This window comes from Parambassis ranga, chromosome 21 (genome assembly GCF_900634625.1).
Source record: "Parambassis ranga chromosome 21, fParRan2.1, whole genome shotgun sequence".
Lineage (NCBI taxonomy): Eukaryota > Metazoa > Chordata > Actinopteri > Ambassidae > Parambassis > Parambassis ranga.
Window position 1 is genome coordinate 304,033 of NC_041041.1, and position 18,112 is coordinate 322,144.

Consider the following 18,112-nt stretch of genomic DNA (forward strand, 5'->3'; position numbering starts at 1 on the left):
TGTGGTCTTTAGCTGAGTGTCTTGATTACATTGTAGACTAAACTCCTGCACAATGTCCCAGGTGTTCCATCTGCACCTGAGAAACTGCATTACACTGACAGAAGCAAGACCACAATCACTCTGGCCTGGCAGCCACCTCGCACAGATGGTGGCAGCCCTATCAGAGGATATTACGTGGAGAAGATGAGGTCAGACAGCACCGAGTATGAGGTGGCCAACCGCAAGATCTTTACTGAGTGCTTTGGAACCATCGAGAATATGTCGGAGAACCAGGAGTACCAGTTTCGCGTCAAAGCTGTGAATGAGGTTGGAGATGGAGAACCATCAAAACCAATCACAGCCAAGATCCAGGATGATGAACGTATGTTTTAAGTGTAAGTGATACTTCGGTTGTTTGGGAAGACACATGATTGACACTTTGACCCATTGAATGTCCACAGTTGCTCCAGTTATTACGATTCAGAAGTTCTTGAAGAACAATGCTATCATTGTGAGAAAGGCCACAGCAATCGACATCCCGGCAGAAGTGACGGGACTTCCTCTACCAACCCTCCAGTGGATGAAGGACGACGTGGTGATTGAGAAGCCCGATGAAGAGAAGATGACAATGGAGACTGAGGAGGTGAGGTCACTAAAGGCTACATTAATCCGTAAAAGGTGACACTATGGCACCACTGGTGTCATATTTCATTGGGCTGGCACTAGTAGACCACTTAAAGATCAGATATCAGAGGTCATATCTAGGCACATTCTAGTCCCCAGAGGATGCACCACCTCAATTGTACTGACATTGTGACCTTTCATCCATATCTCTTTGACTAGCAGACAGCATACTGAACACTTTTATCTTCAGGTTAACCGGACAACCATGAGGACCAAGATCGCCATCCCAGAAACCATCAGACAGGACAAAGGCAACTATAAGCTGGTGGCTGAAAACTGCTATGGCAAAGCTCAGCATGTCATCCGGGTTGAGATCCTCGGTAAGAAAAAAGCACCTCATGGAGGATGTTACTGAATTGTTACTTTACTCCTAATCTAATATTTAATCCTCATGCTTTCAGACCGCCCTCTTCCCCCAAGGAATGTCGTGGTTTCAGACATCAAGGCAGACTCCTGCTACCTTACCTGGGATGCCCCAGAAGACAACGGAGGCAGTGAGATCACCAACTATATTGTGGAGCGCAGAGATGCCAGCAAGAAGAAGTCTGACTTTGACGTGCTGACCATTAACCTGATTGACAGGAGATATGGGGTAAGTCACGAAAAACCTTAAAGAATTATCACAAAAAATGTTTTTGTTTGACAAAAGAGATAAAGTCATAATGACTGTTTTCTGCTGTGCAGGTCTACAAATTGGACCTTAATGGTACCTACCAGTTTAGGATCAAAGCTGAAAACAAGTATGGTGTTAGTGATGGCTGTGATTCAGAGAAGGTCCAGCTCAGGGATCCATTTGGCCTCCCTGGACCTCCACGTAACCCCAAAATTATAGCCACTACAGCAACTACAATGACCCTGACCTGGGATCCTCCTCTGGACAACGGTGGTTCTACTATTCAAGGGTACTGGCTGGAGAAGAGGGAGCGGGGAGCCGTTTACTGGGGTCGTGTCAACCGAGCTCCGGTGACCAAGCCGGCTGTTAAAGGTCTGCAATACACTGTGCTGAGGCTCATTGAAGGAACAGAGTACCAGTTTAGGATTGCAGCTTGCAACGCTGCAGGAGTTGGTCCGCCCAGTGAGGCCAGCGAGTGTCGCTTTGCGTCTGATCCATGCAGTGAGTGCCACAATCACAATCACTAGTTTTGTTCAATAAAGTTACAGTCTTAGAAGGGTGATGAAAGCCATAAGACTGACCCATGACTCTTTTTGTGTTTTTAAGACCCCCCCAGCTCACCTGGAAATCCAGAGGTTAAAGACAAGACCAAGAACAGCATAACTCTCACTTGGAGCCCACCAGACAAAGATGGTGGTAGCCCAGTCAAGGGTTACATCATTGAGGTTCATGAGGAGGGCTCTCCTGATTGGAGGAGGGTGAACCCTGCTGACAAACTCCACCCATCCACTGAGATTACTGTACCTGATCTGAAGGAGGGCAAGAAGTGCAAGTTCAGGATCTATGCTGTGAACAGTGCCGGCAACTCTGAGCCCGCCAAGACAGCTGACATCCTGGTTCAGGACATCCTGAGTAAGAAAAATGAGAGCAGTAACACAGGTCACACTAACATTGAGCAAGCTGTAGCAAATTTAATTGAAAAGCAGGTTGAACATTTGAACTCAGGCTCTGGACTGGAGTTCTTGCTGCTATGTGTATATGCATAAAAAGCATGAATTTATGTGTGTTCTCCAGTCGAGCCAACTGTGACTCTGGATGTGAGTGCTCATGACCTCCTAAACTGCAGAGCGGGAACAACCATAAGGATTCCCGTCACCGTCATGGGACGACCTGTTCCCAAGATCACTTGGAACTTTGATGGAACTGCTGAGACTGAGAAGAAGAACGAGCTTCACATGCTGCCCATCGACTCAGAGGTCAGATTCTCAGATCAACACAACCATGTTGGACATGTCCAAATTCACTTTGTCCTAGCAGTATGCTCTTGCTTCCTCAGGTGCATGTCACAGACACAACCTCAGTGGTCATGATTCCAGAGAGCAAACTGAACCACAGTGGCCGATACATCCTCAATGCAGAAAGCGCCGCTGGACACAAAGTGGTTAAAATCAGAGTCAACGTTCTCGGTATGCAAGTTCACAGACTGTATTTGTCATGTTTGTTCAGTGTGTGTGGTGTAATCCTGAAAGTCAAATAAAGAGAGAAGAATTAAAACAGGCACTGTTCCACAGACCTGCCAGGGCCTCCTAGGGACTTTAGGGTGAGTGACGTGACAAGAGGAACCTGCAGACTCACCTGGAAACCTCCAGAGTGTGACGGAGGAGAGAGGGTCAAGAGCTACTTCATTGAGAAGAAGACAGTCCTGGGCAAAGCCTGGACCAAGGTACGACCCATTACCTGAGCTCCGTTCTTGTCCAGACAACACACACATAAAGTCTGACACTGACTGTGTCACTAACTCTGTCTTCCAGGTCAACCCAGTCTGTACTGCTCAGTCTTTGGTAGTCCCAGACCTGATAGATGGACAGGAATACCTGTTCCGCATACGTGCTGAGAACCGCTTTGGATTTGGCCCGTTCACTGAGACTGTCGAAGGAACCAAAGCCAAAGATCCCATCCGTATGTCTGAATGATCTGTATCTGCTTTATTGGCAGGGTTCGCCCGTGTATTACCAGATTTTTATTTATTGAGCTGTTGTACCTGCAGATCCTCCCGATCCTCCAACAAGGTTGAAGATCCAGAGTGTTAGGAAAGGTATCGTGACTTTGAACTGGAAGGCTCCAAAGAACGATGGTGGCTCACCTGTTACCCACTACAGTGTCGACCTGCTCTGCTGGGATGCCAGTGGCACCCAGAAGGAGTCCTGGAGAAGGTAAAATGTTACCTAAGACGTTTAGCTGACTAACTCAGACTCTAATGTATTTTTAATAATCTCTTAAATTCGGGTTGTCTTTGGTCTGAGCTCAGCGTTTCCAGGTTTTAGACCACAAAACCTGAACCAGTGCATGCAGCAGAATTATTAAGACCTATGTTGCCTTTGTAGTTGTTAGTTTGTGTGTCAATGCAGTCAAAGGCTTGCTGTCTCCTGCAGGTGTAACAGGAGAGATGTGGACACCACCAGCTTTAAAGTGGAGGATCTGACGGAGGGAGATGAGTATGAATTCAGGGTAGTGGCTTACAATGAGGCCGGAGCCAGCCGACCTTCATCCACTGCAGGACCCATCACCATCCAGGACCAGACCTGTAAGACTAGGATTCTGAGCAGTTTATTGAAGACACAGTATGGCTGCAATGTGATAAATGTTTAGATTCATTCATATTCTCTGAAGCTCATGAATCTCCAAGGCTTTAAACATTTTCTCACATTTTCGTAAAATCAGCTCAATAAAGAAAGCATCAGAAAGAAACATATATTTACAGCGGGTTATATTTTTCCTTTTCTTCCTTTCCTATTCATCCTGCAGGCGCCCCGTCCATAGAGCTGAAGGAGTTCATGGAGGTTGAGCAGGGCTCTGACATTAGCATTGTGGCCAAGCTCCGTGGCTGTCCATTCCCCACGCTCACCTGGTACAAAGCTCCACCCCACAAGCCCGATGATAAGGTGGAGGTTCAGTACGACGAGCACATCAACAAGATAGTGTCGGACGACAGCTGCACACTGCTCATACAGCAGGGCAAACGTCCAGACACTGGCCTGTACACACTGGTGGCTTCCAACAGCCTTGGCAAGGCCTCCAAAGAGATGAGGCTCAACGTGCTTGGTAGGAATGGACACTGATTATTGAGATAATCATCCAAAACCTCTCCATGGACACAGTCACAGCAACCATGTGTCCCTGTAATGAAATCTTCCTAAACATGTACTTTTCCAATGTTTCCAGGCCGCCCTGGTCCTCCATCTGCACCTATTAAGTTTGAAGAAGTTGGAGCTGAGAGGATCACGCTCTCATGGCTGCCACCAAAGGATGATGGTGGCTCCAAAGTCACAAACTACGTCATCTGGAGGCGGGTGGCCACTAGGAAGACCTGGGTGCCTGTCACAAATGAACCCAAGGACCGGATCTGGACAGTAGAGAACCTGATGGAGGGACACGAGTACGTGTTCCGTATCATGGCACAAAACAAGTACGGAGTCGGAGAGCCTCTGGACAGTGAGCCTGAGGTCGCCCGAAACATCTACAGTGAGTTCAGCCTTCTGGCACTGACTCTCACCAGACAAACTCTCAGCCACTTTAATTTAAGATTCCTGAAGACTTAGTATTTTCACGTTTGACTGCCTGCTTGAGGGTCTGACTCTCAAGGCTGTACAATTAAAATTGAATTGAAATACTTCCTGTCTGCAGCTGTTCCTGGTCAATGTGAGAAACCGACAGTTACCAACGTCACCATGGACTCCATGACACTTAACTGGGAAGAGCCTGAGGATGATGGCGGCAGCCCAATTACTGGCTACTGGCTGGAGCGCAAAGAGACAACAGGCAAACGCTGGGCCCGTGTCACCCGTGACCCCATTCGTCCCATGGGCATGGGTGAATCATTTGTGGTGAACGGACTCATTGAGGGATCCCAGTACTTGTTTAGAGTCTCTGCCATTAATCTGGCAGGGCCCGGACTAGCCAGCCCACCAACTGACCCTATTTTTGCCAGAGACCCGATCTGTAAGAGTTTCTCTGACATTACTATAACACATTTCTGTTTGAAACCAAAGAGCAGGGTGTTAACCGCCTGTCTGTCTCCTGTAGCCCCTCCTTCTCCTCCAACACCGAAGGTTTCTGATTGGACAAAGTCCACAGTGGATCTGGAGTGGATCCCTCCTTTGAAGGATGGAGGCTCCAAGATCATTGGCTATTGGGTGGAGCATAAGGAAGAGGGCACTGAGGCCTGGATCAAGGTGAGAGTAAATCAGTGTTAATTTTGGCAGCAATTTCTGATTTAGTTTTTATTTTAGTCTTGTGACTAAAATGTCATTTGATTTTAGTCACATTTTAGTCATCAACATTGTTTAACTTTTAGTCTAGTTTTAGTCGACTAAAATTCTATGATATATATTTTTTCATTAAATATTTAAGGTTTGAAGTGCAATAAAAACAGGCACAGCTTTAACTCGTGTTATTTGAAACAAACACCTCTTTATTTAATTGCTATGACCTTTTCACAATAGAACCAGTGAACAGTGAGCTGCTCTCCCTGAATACACTGTTCAGTCATGACCTTCTTCATGAATACTCCATAACTACAGCAAAACACTTCAGTGACAACTTAGAAACAGGTCACATGCTGTAAAACCATCAGCAGCCGTGTCTTCATTTATAGATTTTGTCACGTGTATCTTTGAACGGAAGTTAAGATGACTCGTCTGCAAATGTCGCTTCACGTTTGTTGTGTTTTTACCGCTGATAGTCGCTCCACATGGTTTGCAAACCGTCATGTTTGTCTTGACATCAAACGTGTCCGTGTGTCTGTTCTTCTCCTGTTTTGTGTTACCATGCATGAGTACGCCTTCTTCCAGCATCTCGGGATAACGTCCTTACGCAGATAGAGCACTTCTGATTGGCTCTCTGCCGTCTCCTGATTCGTCCCTCCCTTCCACAAACAAACTTTGCTCTGATTGGATCTCGTCTCCATCAATAATTTTGTCTTGTTTTTATTCGTTGACGTTTTTATTTATTGTCAATACATTTCGTCTTCGTTTTTGGCGCCGTGCGTTAGTTTTTATTTAGTTATCGTCTCATTTTTATCAGCAAAAAAAGGTTGTTAAAGAAAACTATGACGAAAATGATTCGTCAACAAAATTAACACTGGAGTAAATGCCATACCACCTGTCGTGATAAATAAAAATACAAGTAGTAATCCATTTTGTGACTGATTCTCCTGGTTTTTGAGGGCTTCATGGAAACCTTAAGAAATTGTGTTTTTCAGGCTAAGGAGACTGAAATCCGAGGTACCCGGTTTGTGATCACTGGTCTGAAGACTGGTGGTCAGTACAGGTTCAGGGTCATTGCCTTCAATGCTGCTGGAAATGGTGAACCAGGGGAAGTCCCAGAGGTACTCGAAGTCAGCGACAGAACCAGTGAGTTTGTCTTTAAGTCAGTTAAGAACATACAGAGCTTTTTTAGAACAAGATAACAGTCCTTCTGACTTTGTTCCTTGCAGTTGCTCCTGAGGTTGACCTAGATGCATCAGTGAAGGAGAGGATGGTGGTTCATGCAGGCGGTGTGATTCGCATCATTGCCTACATATCAGGCCAGCCAGCCCCTGATGTTACCTGGAGCAGAGACGGAGCTGGGCTGCCTCCTGAGGCTAAAGTTGAAACAACAGCTATCAGCTCATCTCTCGTCATCAAACCCTGCAGCAGGAGGCACCTTGGTGTCTACACATTAACCGCCAAGAATGCTGGAGGGGAGAAGCAGAAGAACATCACAGTGGAAGTTCTGGGTGAGACAAAATATAAAATCAATCTTTAGAAATCTGAAAATTGGATTAAAGTTATTTCATTAAACCTTGCTGTGCCCTCCTTTAGACGTTCCCGGGCCCGTAGGCATCCCCTTCATTGCAGAGAACCTGACTATCGACTCCTGCAAGCTCAACTGGTTCTTCCCTGAGAATGATGGTGGCTCTCCGATCAGTAACTACATCATTGAGAAACGTGAGGCTGACCGCAAAGCCTGGACTTCAGTGTCCTTCACCGCCAGCAGACAGAACGCTGTGGCTCATGGCCTCACTTATGGAAAGGCCTACTTCTTCAGAGTGGCTGCTGAGAACGCCATCGGCATCGGACCCTTCGTGGAGACTGCAGCAGAAATCATTGTCAAGGAACCAATTAGTGAGTATATTTACATCATCACTGCTATAAGGATGTAAGGATGAGTGTCTCAGAGCTATCTCAGTCAGAGTTTTCATTAAGCAAGTTCTGTCTTAGGCTATAAAGTGCATCTGTGTGTTTGTGTGTCAGGTGTTCCTGACCGCCCAGAGGAACTGGAAGTCACGAAGGTCACCAAGGACCTGATCAGTGTCACTTGGAAGGCGCCCAAGTCTGACGGAGGATCAGAGATCACCATGTACATCCTGGAGGCACGTATGATAGGCAAAGACAAGTTCACTAGGCTGACCAAGGAGAAGTTGATGGAGAGGAAGTACACCTTCGATGGCCTACGGGAAGGTGACACCTACGAGTTCAGGGTCATCGCAGTTAACGAGGTTGGGCCCGGCAAACCATCATTCTGCACCAAACCAATCACTTGCAGAGATGAGCTGGGTGAGTTGTGTTCTGAGTTTCTAATCAGCATAATGATTAATTTAATGAAAAATGTAAGAATACTGAGAATAAAGTGACCTTAGTACTGAATGTTACGTTATGATCCGGTATGGTGAAAATAAAAAATTGAAAAATTGAAAAATGTACATTATATACATAAGAGCTGAAAAAAGATATTGCACTGTGTGACAAGATCCAAGTTATTATACAGGAGGCCGTGTGCTAGAAGCTGGGAGTGAATATATATATACTGTATATATGTGTACATATATACTGTATGTATGTACACATACATAAACACATATTCTACTGTGATCAGGCCTGATTGTATAGTCTGACGACAGCAGGTAGGAAGGACCTGCTCCTTCACACAGTTTTGGATGGAGCAGCCTGTCATTGAAGGAGCTGCTCAGTACTGTGCATGGGGTGGGTGGTGTTCATCAGGGAAGATAGCTTTGCCAGCATCCTCCGATCTCCCACCTCCTCCACAGGATCAAGTGGGCTTCCCAGAACAGAGCTGGCCTTCTTAATCAGTCTGTTCAGTGCTGCTGCTCCAGCAGACCACTACCATAGAAAATGGCAGATGCCGCCACAGAGTCATAAAAGTCCTCAGGAGTGGTCCCTGTACTCCAAAGGACCTGAGTCTCCTCAGGAGGTGGAGTCTGCTCTGTCCCTTTATGTAGAGTGCAGCTGTGTTGTCAGACCAGTCCAGTTTCTTGTTCAGATGAACACCCAGGCACTTGTAAGAGTCCATCTCAATGTCCAGTCCCTGGATGTTTACTAGTGTAGGGCAGGAGTAGTTGTTAAAATCCACCATCAGCTCCTTGGTTTTTACCCAAGGGACATCAGAGCCACTGGTCTGTAGCTGTTTAGGTTTTTAGGGTGAGAGATCTTTGGCACCAGCACCCCACATGATGTTTTCCACAGTAGTGGTACCTTTGCCAACCTCAGGCTTAGGTCGAACATGTGCTCAAAGATCTCACACAGCTGTTTAGCATAGGACTTCAGGAGCCTGGCACCGATGCCATCTGGTCCTGTAGCTTTCCTTGCCTTGATCTTAGCCAGCTCTCTCTTCACCTGGTACCTTGGGATGGTCAGGCGAGTACAGGGGATGTGGGGGTCAGGCTCTGGACAGAACTTGCAGTGACTGTGTTTCTCCATTGAGTGGCGGGAGACATAGGGAGAGGGGGGAGGTGGTGATTTGGATTATTCAACTTTCTTCTTTTATTCTTACAGAGCCACCCACCATCGAATTGGACTTCCGTGATAAGATCATCATTCGTGTGGGTGAGAGCTGCCTGCTGCAGGGCCGCTACACTGGCAAACCTTCTCCATCCATCATGTGGTACCAAGATGACAAGGAGCTGAAGGCTGACAAACACATCATGTTCAAGAACACATTGACCACCATGTCACTGGGCCTGATGAAGGCACAGCGTGAGCACAGCGGCAGATACGTGGTGGTTGTGGAGAACAGTACAGGTTCCAGGAAGGGACTCTCCAATATCACTGTTGTTGGTAAGTCCTCAGAACACAAGGAATAACTGGAAATGATACAAACATCATCTGGATGATGAAAATGGAACAAAAGAATTTTTCATTCAGATGAAAGTGACAAATTGCTTCTAAATGAGGTCAACTTAAATGACCTGTAATATGTTCATCCCTGTAGACCGTCCAACTCCTCCAGTTGGACCTGTCGTGTTTGAAGAGGTGCACAGGGAATACATGGTAATCTCCTGGAAACCTCCTCTGGACAGCGGTGGTGTGGAGGTATCCAACTACATAATTGAAAAGAGAGATGTTAACAGAGACACCTGGACCACAGTAACATCTGCCACAACCAAGACCACATGCAAGGTATGTCAATCTGACTTCCAGGTGTCCAGTGAAAGGGAGTTCGATGAAGTTCACAGATATCAACATGTTCCTGTTTCTTCTCTCAGATCCCCAAACTGATAGAGGGCAAGGAATACATCATGAGAATCTCTGCTGAGAACATGTACGGCATCAGTGACCCTCTAGAGTCAGAGGAGATGAGGGCCAAGGATCTCTTGAGTATGTTTTACTATTCTCACATTTCAGATCTTTATGTTTTAATTCAATCAAGTTTCTTGATTAAAACAAGTTAGTAAAGTTGAAGGGAGATTTTACTGAACATGTTGAAAAGATGATTTCTAAAATATGCAAATATGTTTGTCTATTTTCTGCCTTTCAGGAGTCCCTGAGGCCCCTGAGATGCCCACAGTCAGGGAGGTGTATGCTACCAATGCTCTAGTGCTGTGGAACCGACCTCGTGATGGCGGGAAGCCCATCACCAACTACATCCTTGAAAAGAAGGAGACCACAGCGAAGAGGTGGTCCAGAGTCACCAGAGACCCGCTGTACCCAGCCACTCAGTTCCGAGTGCAGGACCTTGTAGAGGGCTGCGAGTATGAATTCAGAGTGATGGCTGAGAATGAACTAGGAACCGGGGACCCCAGTGTCCCCTCTAAACCCATCCTTGCCAAAGATCCCATTGGTCAGTGTGACACAAGCTAATCTTAACTTATTGTTGGTGTGCTCCTGTGTGTTTACACCTGCCTTAAATATTTGATTCACTCGTAATGAATATACTTGTCTTTTTTCTTCAGTGTGTCCTAGTCCTCCAGTGACCCCTGAGGCCTATGATAAGACTAAGGACTCTGTCAGTCTGAAGTGGCAGATGCCCCGACATGATGGAAAGGGACGAATCTTTGGCTACATCGTTGAGTACCAGAAGCCTGGTGCAGTAGAGTGGATTCAGGCTAACGAAAGCCCGGAGCAGTGCCCTGACCTCCACTATGTGGTGACCGGTTTGACTGATGGAGTAGAATACAACTTTAGGATCTTCACAGTCAATGCTGCTGGAAAATCTGACCCTGCCTACGTCAAACAAACCATCAAAGTCCATGACAGACTTGGTAAGTGCTCGGGCTAGTAAAGTTTAATTCACAAACTACTTTTTTTAAAAGTTAGTCCTAATTTCTGCTTAACTCTGTTTTCCATTTCTCTGAACAGAGGAGCCCGAGTTGCTGCTAGATGCCAACATGGCACGTGACCACCTGGCTATGCTGGGCACCGACATTACCCTCAGTGCCATCATTAAAGGAGTACCAACACCTACTGTCAGCTGGAAAAAGAATGATGGAGACGTTCCTTCTCACATCACTGTCGCTGTCACTGCCACAGGCAGCAAAGTCTTCATCCCCAAGTGTGTCCGGGCAGACTCTGGTAACTACATCATCACTGTGGAAAACACTGCTGGAAAGAAAACCGCAACCGTTGCTGTGCTTGTGCTGAGTAAGTGAGGCCGACACAAACTGTGTTTTTTGTTGTTGTGTTGTTTTATTTTATTCGAGGACACATTTCTCTCTGTCCACAGACAAGCCTTCTCCTCCCAGAGATTTGGTGATCTCTGAGGTGACCAGTGAGTCCGCCTACCTCACATGGAAGGCTCCAGAGGACAATGGTGGCGCTGTCATCTCCCACTATGTTGTGCAGAAAAAGGATGTGGCTTCTGATCAGTGGGTGCCTGTAGCTCCATCCAATAAGAAACTGAGTCTGATGGCCATGTACCTGATGGAAGGAATCCAGTATCTGTTTAGGGTTGCTGCTGAGAACCAGTTTGGCAGGAGTGACTTTGTTATGACCAAGACTCCCATCAAGGCTCTTGATCCTCTCTGTGAGTATAGCGCTATAGCGTATTCATTATAAAAAGGATGTGACAATTTTGAAACACCATGCCTCATATCCCATACACTCATTTTTACACAGTTGTATGAGTCAAAGAGGTAAGTCCATCTTTGTCAGTAGGTAATTCTATTTTCCTGGACACCTTCTAGATCCTCCTGGCCCACCCAGAAACCTGCATCATACTGATGCAGACAAGACAGAGGTGTGGCTAGCATGGGAGTGGCCTGACCGCACTGGTGGAAGTGAAATAACTGGTTTCATTGTGGAGCACCAGGAAGAGGGCCAGACTGACTGGGTCACCTTCAAGACCGTGAGCAACAATCATGCCCACATTACTGCTTTGGAGGAGGGCAAGACTTACCGCTTCAGGGTGAAGTCTCAGAACGCCATTGGTGTGAGCCGCCCGGATACCAGCGTGCCTGTCACTTGCCAGGAGAAGACATGTGAGACACATGATCCCAAATATTATTCTAATGGAGTTGTTTCTTGTTGTGAATGCTGCTCACGTCCTAACGTCTTGTTCTTTTTTCAGTACCACCTACTATTGAAGTTGATGTGAAGCTTATTGAGGGGCTCGTTGTCAAAGCTGGCAGCACAATTATCCTTCCAGCCAAGATGACGGGCATCCCCATTCCTATGGCCAAATGGATGTCTGATGGCAAGGAGATCGCCTCTGAAGGCCGCCATTCCATCGAGTCTGCTGGATCATCAACCATCCTCAGTATTTCTGAGTGTCAGAGAGGAGACACTGGAGAGTACATCCTTACTGTGTCCAATCCTGCAGGCAGTAAGACTGTTGCCCTTCATGTCACTGTGCTGGATCTTCCAGGCCCACCCGTTGGGCCTATCAATATCTTGGAAGTCACACCTGATCACATGATGATCCAATGGAGGGCACCCAAGGATGATGGTGGCTCGCCCATCACCAACTACGTGGTGGAGAAGAAAGATGTGAAGAAGCCATGGGAGCCCTGGTCTGTTGTTAGCTCCAGTGGCACCAGCACGAAGGCCAAAGTATCCAGGCTGGAGAAGGGCCGTGAGTACATCGTACGTGTCCGGGCAGAAAACAAGATCGGCATTGGTGCTGGTCTTGAGAGCCCTCCCACTATTGCTAAACACATGTTCAACCCACCTGGACCACCAGGCCCGCCAGAGTGCTCCGATATCACAGAGAATGCTGTGACGATGGAATGGGCCTTGCCTGAGTACGATGGAGGAAGCCCTATCAGTGGCTATGTAATTGAACGCAGAGAAATGACAGGAAAGTGGATCCGTGTCAACAAAACTCCTGTGCTTGACCTCAGATACAGAGTCTCTGGCCTGTTTGAGGGCAACACCTATGAGTTCAGAGTATTCGCTGAGAACGTTGCTGGTATCAGCGAGCCTTCTCTCACCTCAGACCCCATCAAGGCCACTCGTGCTATTACAAAACCCGGACCCCCTGGCAATCCTAAACTGAAGGACTGGAGTAAGTCCTATGCTGACATTTGCTGGACCAAGCCTTCAAGAGATGGAGGCAGTCCCATTCTGGGCTATGTGGTTGAAGCTCAAAAGTCAGGAACTGCCCAGTGGAACCGAATCAACAAGGACCTCATCCCCATGTGTGCCTACAGAGTGCCAGGTCTCATTGAGGGATTAGAGTACAGGATTCGCATCAGAGCCACCAATAAAGTTGGAGACAGTGAACCCAGAGAGCTGCCTGAGACCATCTTGGCAAAGGACATCCTGGTACCCCCTGAAGTTGTTGTTGATGTGTCCTGCCGTGACTCTCTGACAGTCAGAGCAGGCCAGATCATAAGTTTGATCACTAGAGTGAAAGGTAGACCAGATCCAGAGATTACATGGACCAAGGATGCTAGAGCATTGTCCCGTGATAAACGTACAGAGATTAACAACAACTACCCGCTCTGTGAATTGGTCATCAATGAAGCAGTCAGGTCAGACTATGGCAAGTATGCTATTATTGCCAAGAACAGCAGTGGACAAGCACAAGCTACTATTATCGTCAATGTCCTAGACATCCCAGGAGCTTGCCAAAATATGAAAGTGGCCTATGTAACCAAAAACTCCTGCATGGTGTCATGGGAAAACCCTGAGGACAATGGAGGCACTGAGATCACTCAATACATTATTGAGTGCCGTCAGCCCAGCCAGAGAGGATGGACACTGGTCTCCAATGACTGCACCAAGCGTCTAATTAAGGCTCCTCTTACTGAGGGTTGTGAATACTTCTTCCGCGTCAGTGCAGAAAACAAGATTGGTGCCGGTCCTCCCACAGAGACCAAGATGCCTGTGCTGGCAGTTGATCCCATTGAGAAGCCCGGTGAACCAACTGACTTCCAAATCTCAGAGATTGGTAAGACCTTCTGCTTCCTCAAGTGGAAGAAGCCAGACTATGATGGTGGTAGCCGTAACCTGGGTTATCATGTGGAAAAGAAACCAAAGGAGGCTGAAGAATGGGAAAGGCTTCACAAGGGTGCCATCAAGGAGACTTACTTTATGGCTGACAGGTGCATTGAAAACCAAATCTACCAGTTCAGAGTTCAAACTAAGAACGAGGGAGGCGAAAGCAACTGGGTGACCACAGCTGAAGTCCTGGTTAAGGAACAGCTTGTGGAGCCTGAGATCAAGATGAAACTGGATGGAACCCTTGTAGTAAAGGCAGGAGACTCCATTCCTATTGAGGCAACAGTAAAGGGCAAACCCCAGCCTGATGTCAAGTGGACCAAGGATGAGGGCACAGAAGAGATTAAGAAAGGCCCCAGACTTCAGATTGAAACTGGCATAGACTTCTCTAAGCTGCTCCTCACTGCTGCCAGGCGTATTGACAGTGGCAAATATGTTGTAACAGCCACCAACAGTGCCGGAACCTGCTCTGCTTTTGCTAAAGTCAATGTGCTGGATAGACCTGGCCCCATCAGGGATCTTAAAGTATCCGGTGTCACCATTGACAGGTGCCACCTGGCCTGGGAAGTTCCAGAGGATGATGGCGGTTGTGATATATACAACTACATAATCGAGAAATGTGAGACCAAGAGGGGAGTCTGGTCAGTCCACTCCAATGCAGTCATTACAAACAAGGCTGTCGTCACTCGTCTTATTGAGGGCAACGAGTATATCTTCAGAGTCCGAGCTGAAAATAAGATGGGTCCAGGACCTGCAGTGCAGACTGAGGCCATAGTTGCTGGTACTCAGTTCAGTGTACCTAGTGCTCCAGAAACCCCAGAGGTGACCAAGATAGCCAAGGAGGAGATGACTGTGCAGTGGTCAGAGCCAGAGAAGGATGGTGGGAAACCAATCACCGGATATCTGTTAGAGAAGAGAGAGGAACATGCCGTTAGGTGGTCTCCTGTGAATAAGGATCCAATCCCTGCAACTCGTTTCACTGTTACTGGCCTACTGCCCCTCCATGATTACCAGTACAGAGTAAAGGCTGTGAATGAAATTGGCATCAGCAGCCCAAGCAAGGCTTCACGCGCTATCACTGCCAAGGATACAGTCGGTATGTAGTATGTCTCCATTTAAAATTGTTACGATGAACTACATCTATGACTTTACACATTTTGTTTTCTTGCAGAGCCTCCTGCACCTCCTACTAACTTGAAGGTCGTGGACAGCACCAAATCCACAGTCTCTCTGGGCTGGACCAAGCCTGTGTCTGATGGTGGCGCTCCCCTCATTGGTTACGTTGTGGAGATGAGAGTGCAGGGAAGTGCAAAGAAAGGAGATGATGGCTGGAAGAGATGCAACGTGGCAGCTCAGCTGATTGTGTGCGAGTTCACAGTTACAAGTCTGGATGAGAATCTTATGTATGAATTCCGGGTATCGGCTCAGAACCAGGTGGGCATAAGCCTGCCCTGCAACCTGGAAGGAGCTGTAATTCCCAAGGAGATTCTAGGTAAGGACTGGATTTATATAGAGAAGAGTTAACTAGAAAATCGAGTCTTGCTACATTGGATTATTTAGCATTAAGATGTTCACATATATACTGTTTTTTTTAACAGAGGCACCAGAGATTGACTTGGATGCCAACCTGAAGCAGGGACTGACAGTGAGAGCTGGATGTCCCATCCGACTATGTGCCACCATCAGGGGAAGGCCCCCTCCCAAGGTCACTTGGAGGAGGATGGGTGTTGACAATGTGGTCAGGAAAGGCAAAGTCGACCTTATCGACACCATGACCTTCCTGGTCATTCCCGACAGCACCCGTGACGACTCTGGCAAATACTGTCTGAGTCTGAAAAGCGTTGCTGGAGAGAAGGCTGTGTTTGTCGCTGTTAAGGTGTTGGGTAAGGTCTCATATTCTTTTGATGTTTCATAAAATTTACTCAACAAGCCATCTGACTGCACTAGTTTAGTGAAATCACAAAAAACCTAAATAAATTAGTTTTTTTTCCTAACAGACACTCCTGGACCTGTGCAGAATCTCGAAGCGACAGACATTAAACAGACATCAACAATGCTCTCCTGGAATCCACCAGAGATAAATGGTGGCAGTGACATCACACACTACATTGTCGAGAAGAGAGAGATTGACCGCAAGACGTGGGCCATTGTTAAAGCTGAAGTTGCGCTGGACAAAGTTCCCTTCAAAGTCACCGGTTTGATGCCAGGCACAGAGTATTATTTCAGAGTCACAGCTGTCAATGAATATGGTTCTGGAGTTGCCAAAGTGACACCTACTTCTTATGTGGCCTCTGATCCTGTCAGTACGTATCATCTTTTGACATCAGGACGCTGATGCACAGCTTGCATTTGTCCATTGTGATTTTTTTCTGTTAACCATTAGAAACACTTGATCACAACTCTCTGGCTTCATTTTTAGGTAAACCAGATCCTTGTCAGAAGATTGAAGTTCTGGAGATCACAAAGAACAGTGCTGTGATCGGCTGGGTAAAGCCTGCAAGTGATGGCGGTGCCAAGATTGATGGTTATGTGATTGAGTACATTGAGGTCAAACCACCTCCAGAGCCACCAGCACCTGTAGAGGTTTGTCATGTGACCAAACTCTTTTTCATCTAATTGAAATGTACTTGTGCAAAGTATTGGTATTAAGCTGTACCATCTTGTCCAATGTCCTCAGGTTGCTGAAGGAGAGGAAGCTCCTCCACCACCACCCCCACCTCCTGTGGTAGAGGAGGAAGAGGAGGCTGAACCTGAAAAAGAAGTCTGGAATGCTTATACCACAGTTAAAGGTTTGACAATCAATGTCAGCGGCCTGAAGGAGGGAAAGAGGTACAAGTTCAGAGTAGCTGCCAAGAACATCATGGGTCTGAGCTTGTTCACCGAGACCAGAGAGCCAATTGAGGTCAAAGAACAGATGTGTAAGTTGGCAGTGTTATCAGGATGGTTATTTGTTATCAGAATGTCTCTTTGTGTAATGAGTCTAAATCTCATGTACCCTTCCACAGTGGAACCAAAGATCGTCATGCCAGAAACAGCAGGTGCCAGAGCCGGAGCCAAACTCAGAGTGGAGGCAATCGTATCTGGAAAACCTGCCCCGACCTGCAAGTGGATGCGTGGGGATACTGCAGTGGTCCCATCCAGTCGCCTGGCTGTGCACCAGTCTGGCAACTTGTGTGTCCTGATCATCAAAGATGTGTCAAGGACAGACAGTGGAGAGTATAGCCTGGTGGCTGAGAACAGTTCTGCAAAGGTGTCACAGACTCTGAAGATCGTCATCAGAGGTCAGTGTCACCTAGATGGGTGTCAGAGGTGTCACCCATAGATTCATATCAAATGTTAATGGACAAAGAACATGAATCTAACTTTATCTCACTCTTCTGTGTATTTCAGACATCCCTGGTCCTCCCGAGGGCCCGGTGGAGATCAGCGACATTGACTCTGATGCTTGCTCCCTGTCCTGGAATAAACCACTAGAGGATGGAGGCAGCAATATCACCAACTATGTAGTGGAAAAATGTGATGTCACTAGAGGTGACTGGGTGACTGCTGTTTCTTCCTGTACAAAAACCAATTGTAGGCTGGGAAAACTCATCCCTGGGAAGGAGTATGTGTTCCGCATCCGTGCTGAGAACCGCTTTGGTGTCTCAGATCCCGTTCAGTCTGACAGAATGATTGCTAAGTTCCCATTTGGTGAGTTGAACTGAGGGCAGACCTTGGTTAACTTTAGATGTAAGACCCCGTGAGTGTCTATTACAGACCATTAACATGATTTTTTGTCACTAGATGTTCCTGGTGAGCCCCTCAACTGCCGCATCAACAAAACCAACAAGGATTGCATGTTTGTTGCCTGGGATAAGCCAGAGAGTGACGGTGGCAGTCCCATCACTGGTTACTATATCGAGCGAAAGGAGAGGAACAGTTTGCTGTGGGTGAAAGCCAACGACACTGTTGTCCGCACCACGGAGTACCCGTGTGCCGGCCTCATTGAGGGCCTAGAATACACCTTCAGAGTGTCTGCCATCAACCGTGCTGGCCAGGGTAAACCAAGCAAGAAGACTGACTTTGTCACTGCTAGAACGCCTGTTGGTAGGTTTGACAACAGCACATTTGCAACAAGCAT

General features: G+C 47.0%; 1 protein-coding gene across 1 annotated transcript in view; it reads left to right on the forward strand.

Annotated features, from left to right (window-relative positions):
- Positions 1-18,112, forward strand: part of ttn.1 (titin, tandem duplicate 1) — a 143,739-nt gene that overhangs the window by 76,838 nt on the left and 48,789 nt on the right. The window contains 37 exon segments of the mRNA XM_028433823.1: positions 62-361; positions 441-622; positions 854-983; positions 1,065-1,255; positions 1,348-1,777; positions 1,883-2,188; positions 2,351-2,532; positions 2,613-2,742; positions 2,848-2,999; positions 3,088-3,235; positions 3,324-3,489; positions 3,709-3,860; positions 4,082-4,378; positions 4,499-4,798; positions 4,961-5,275; positions 5,360-5,508; positions 6,537-6,687; positions 6,771-7,052; positions 7,138-7,440; positions 7,570-7,872; positions 9,109-9,390; positions 9,545-9,732; positions 9,819-9,930; positions 10,091-10,393; positions 10,506-10,814; positions 10,912-11,193; positions 11,276-11,575; positions 11,736-12,029; positions 12,119-15,088; positions 15,164-15,484; positions 15,591-15,875; positions 15,990-16,295; positions 16,412-16,575; positions 16,670-16,910; positions 16,998-17,273; positions 17,383-17,682; positions 17,776-18,078. Of these exon segments, the coding sequence (XP_028289624.1) occupies positions 62-361; positions 441-622; positions 854-983; positions 1,065-1,255; positions 1,348-1,777; positions 1,883-2,188; positions 2,351-2,532; positions 2,613-2,742; positions 2,848-2,999; positions 3,088-3,235; positions 3,324-3,489; positions 3,709-3,860; positions 4,082-4,378; positions 4,499-4,798; positions 4,961-5,275; positions 5,360-5,508; positions 6,537-6,687; positions 6,771-7,052; positions 7,138-7,440; positions 7,570-7,872; positions 9,109-9,390; positions 9,545-9,732; positions 9,819-9,930; positions 10,091-10,393; positions 10,506-10,814; positions 10,912-11,193; positions 11,276-11,575; positions 11,736-12,029; positions 12,119-15,088; positions 15,164-15,484; positions 15,591-15,875; positions 15,990-16,295; positions 16,412-16,575; positions 16,670-16,910; positions 16,998-17,273; positions 17,383-17,682; positions 17,776-18,078 (11,805 nt within the window).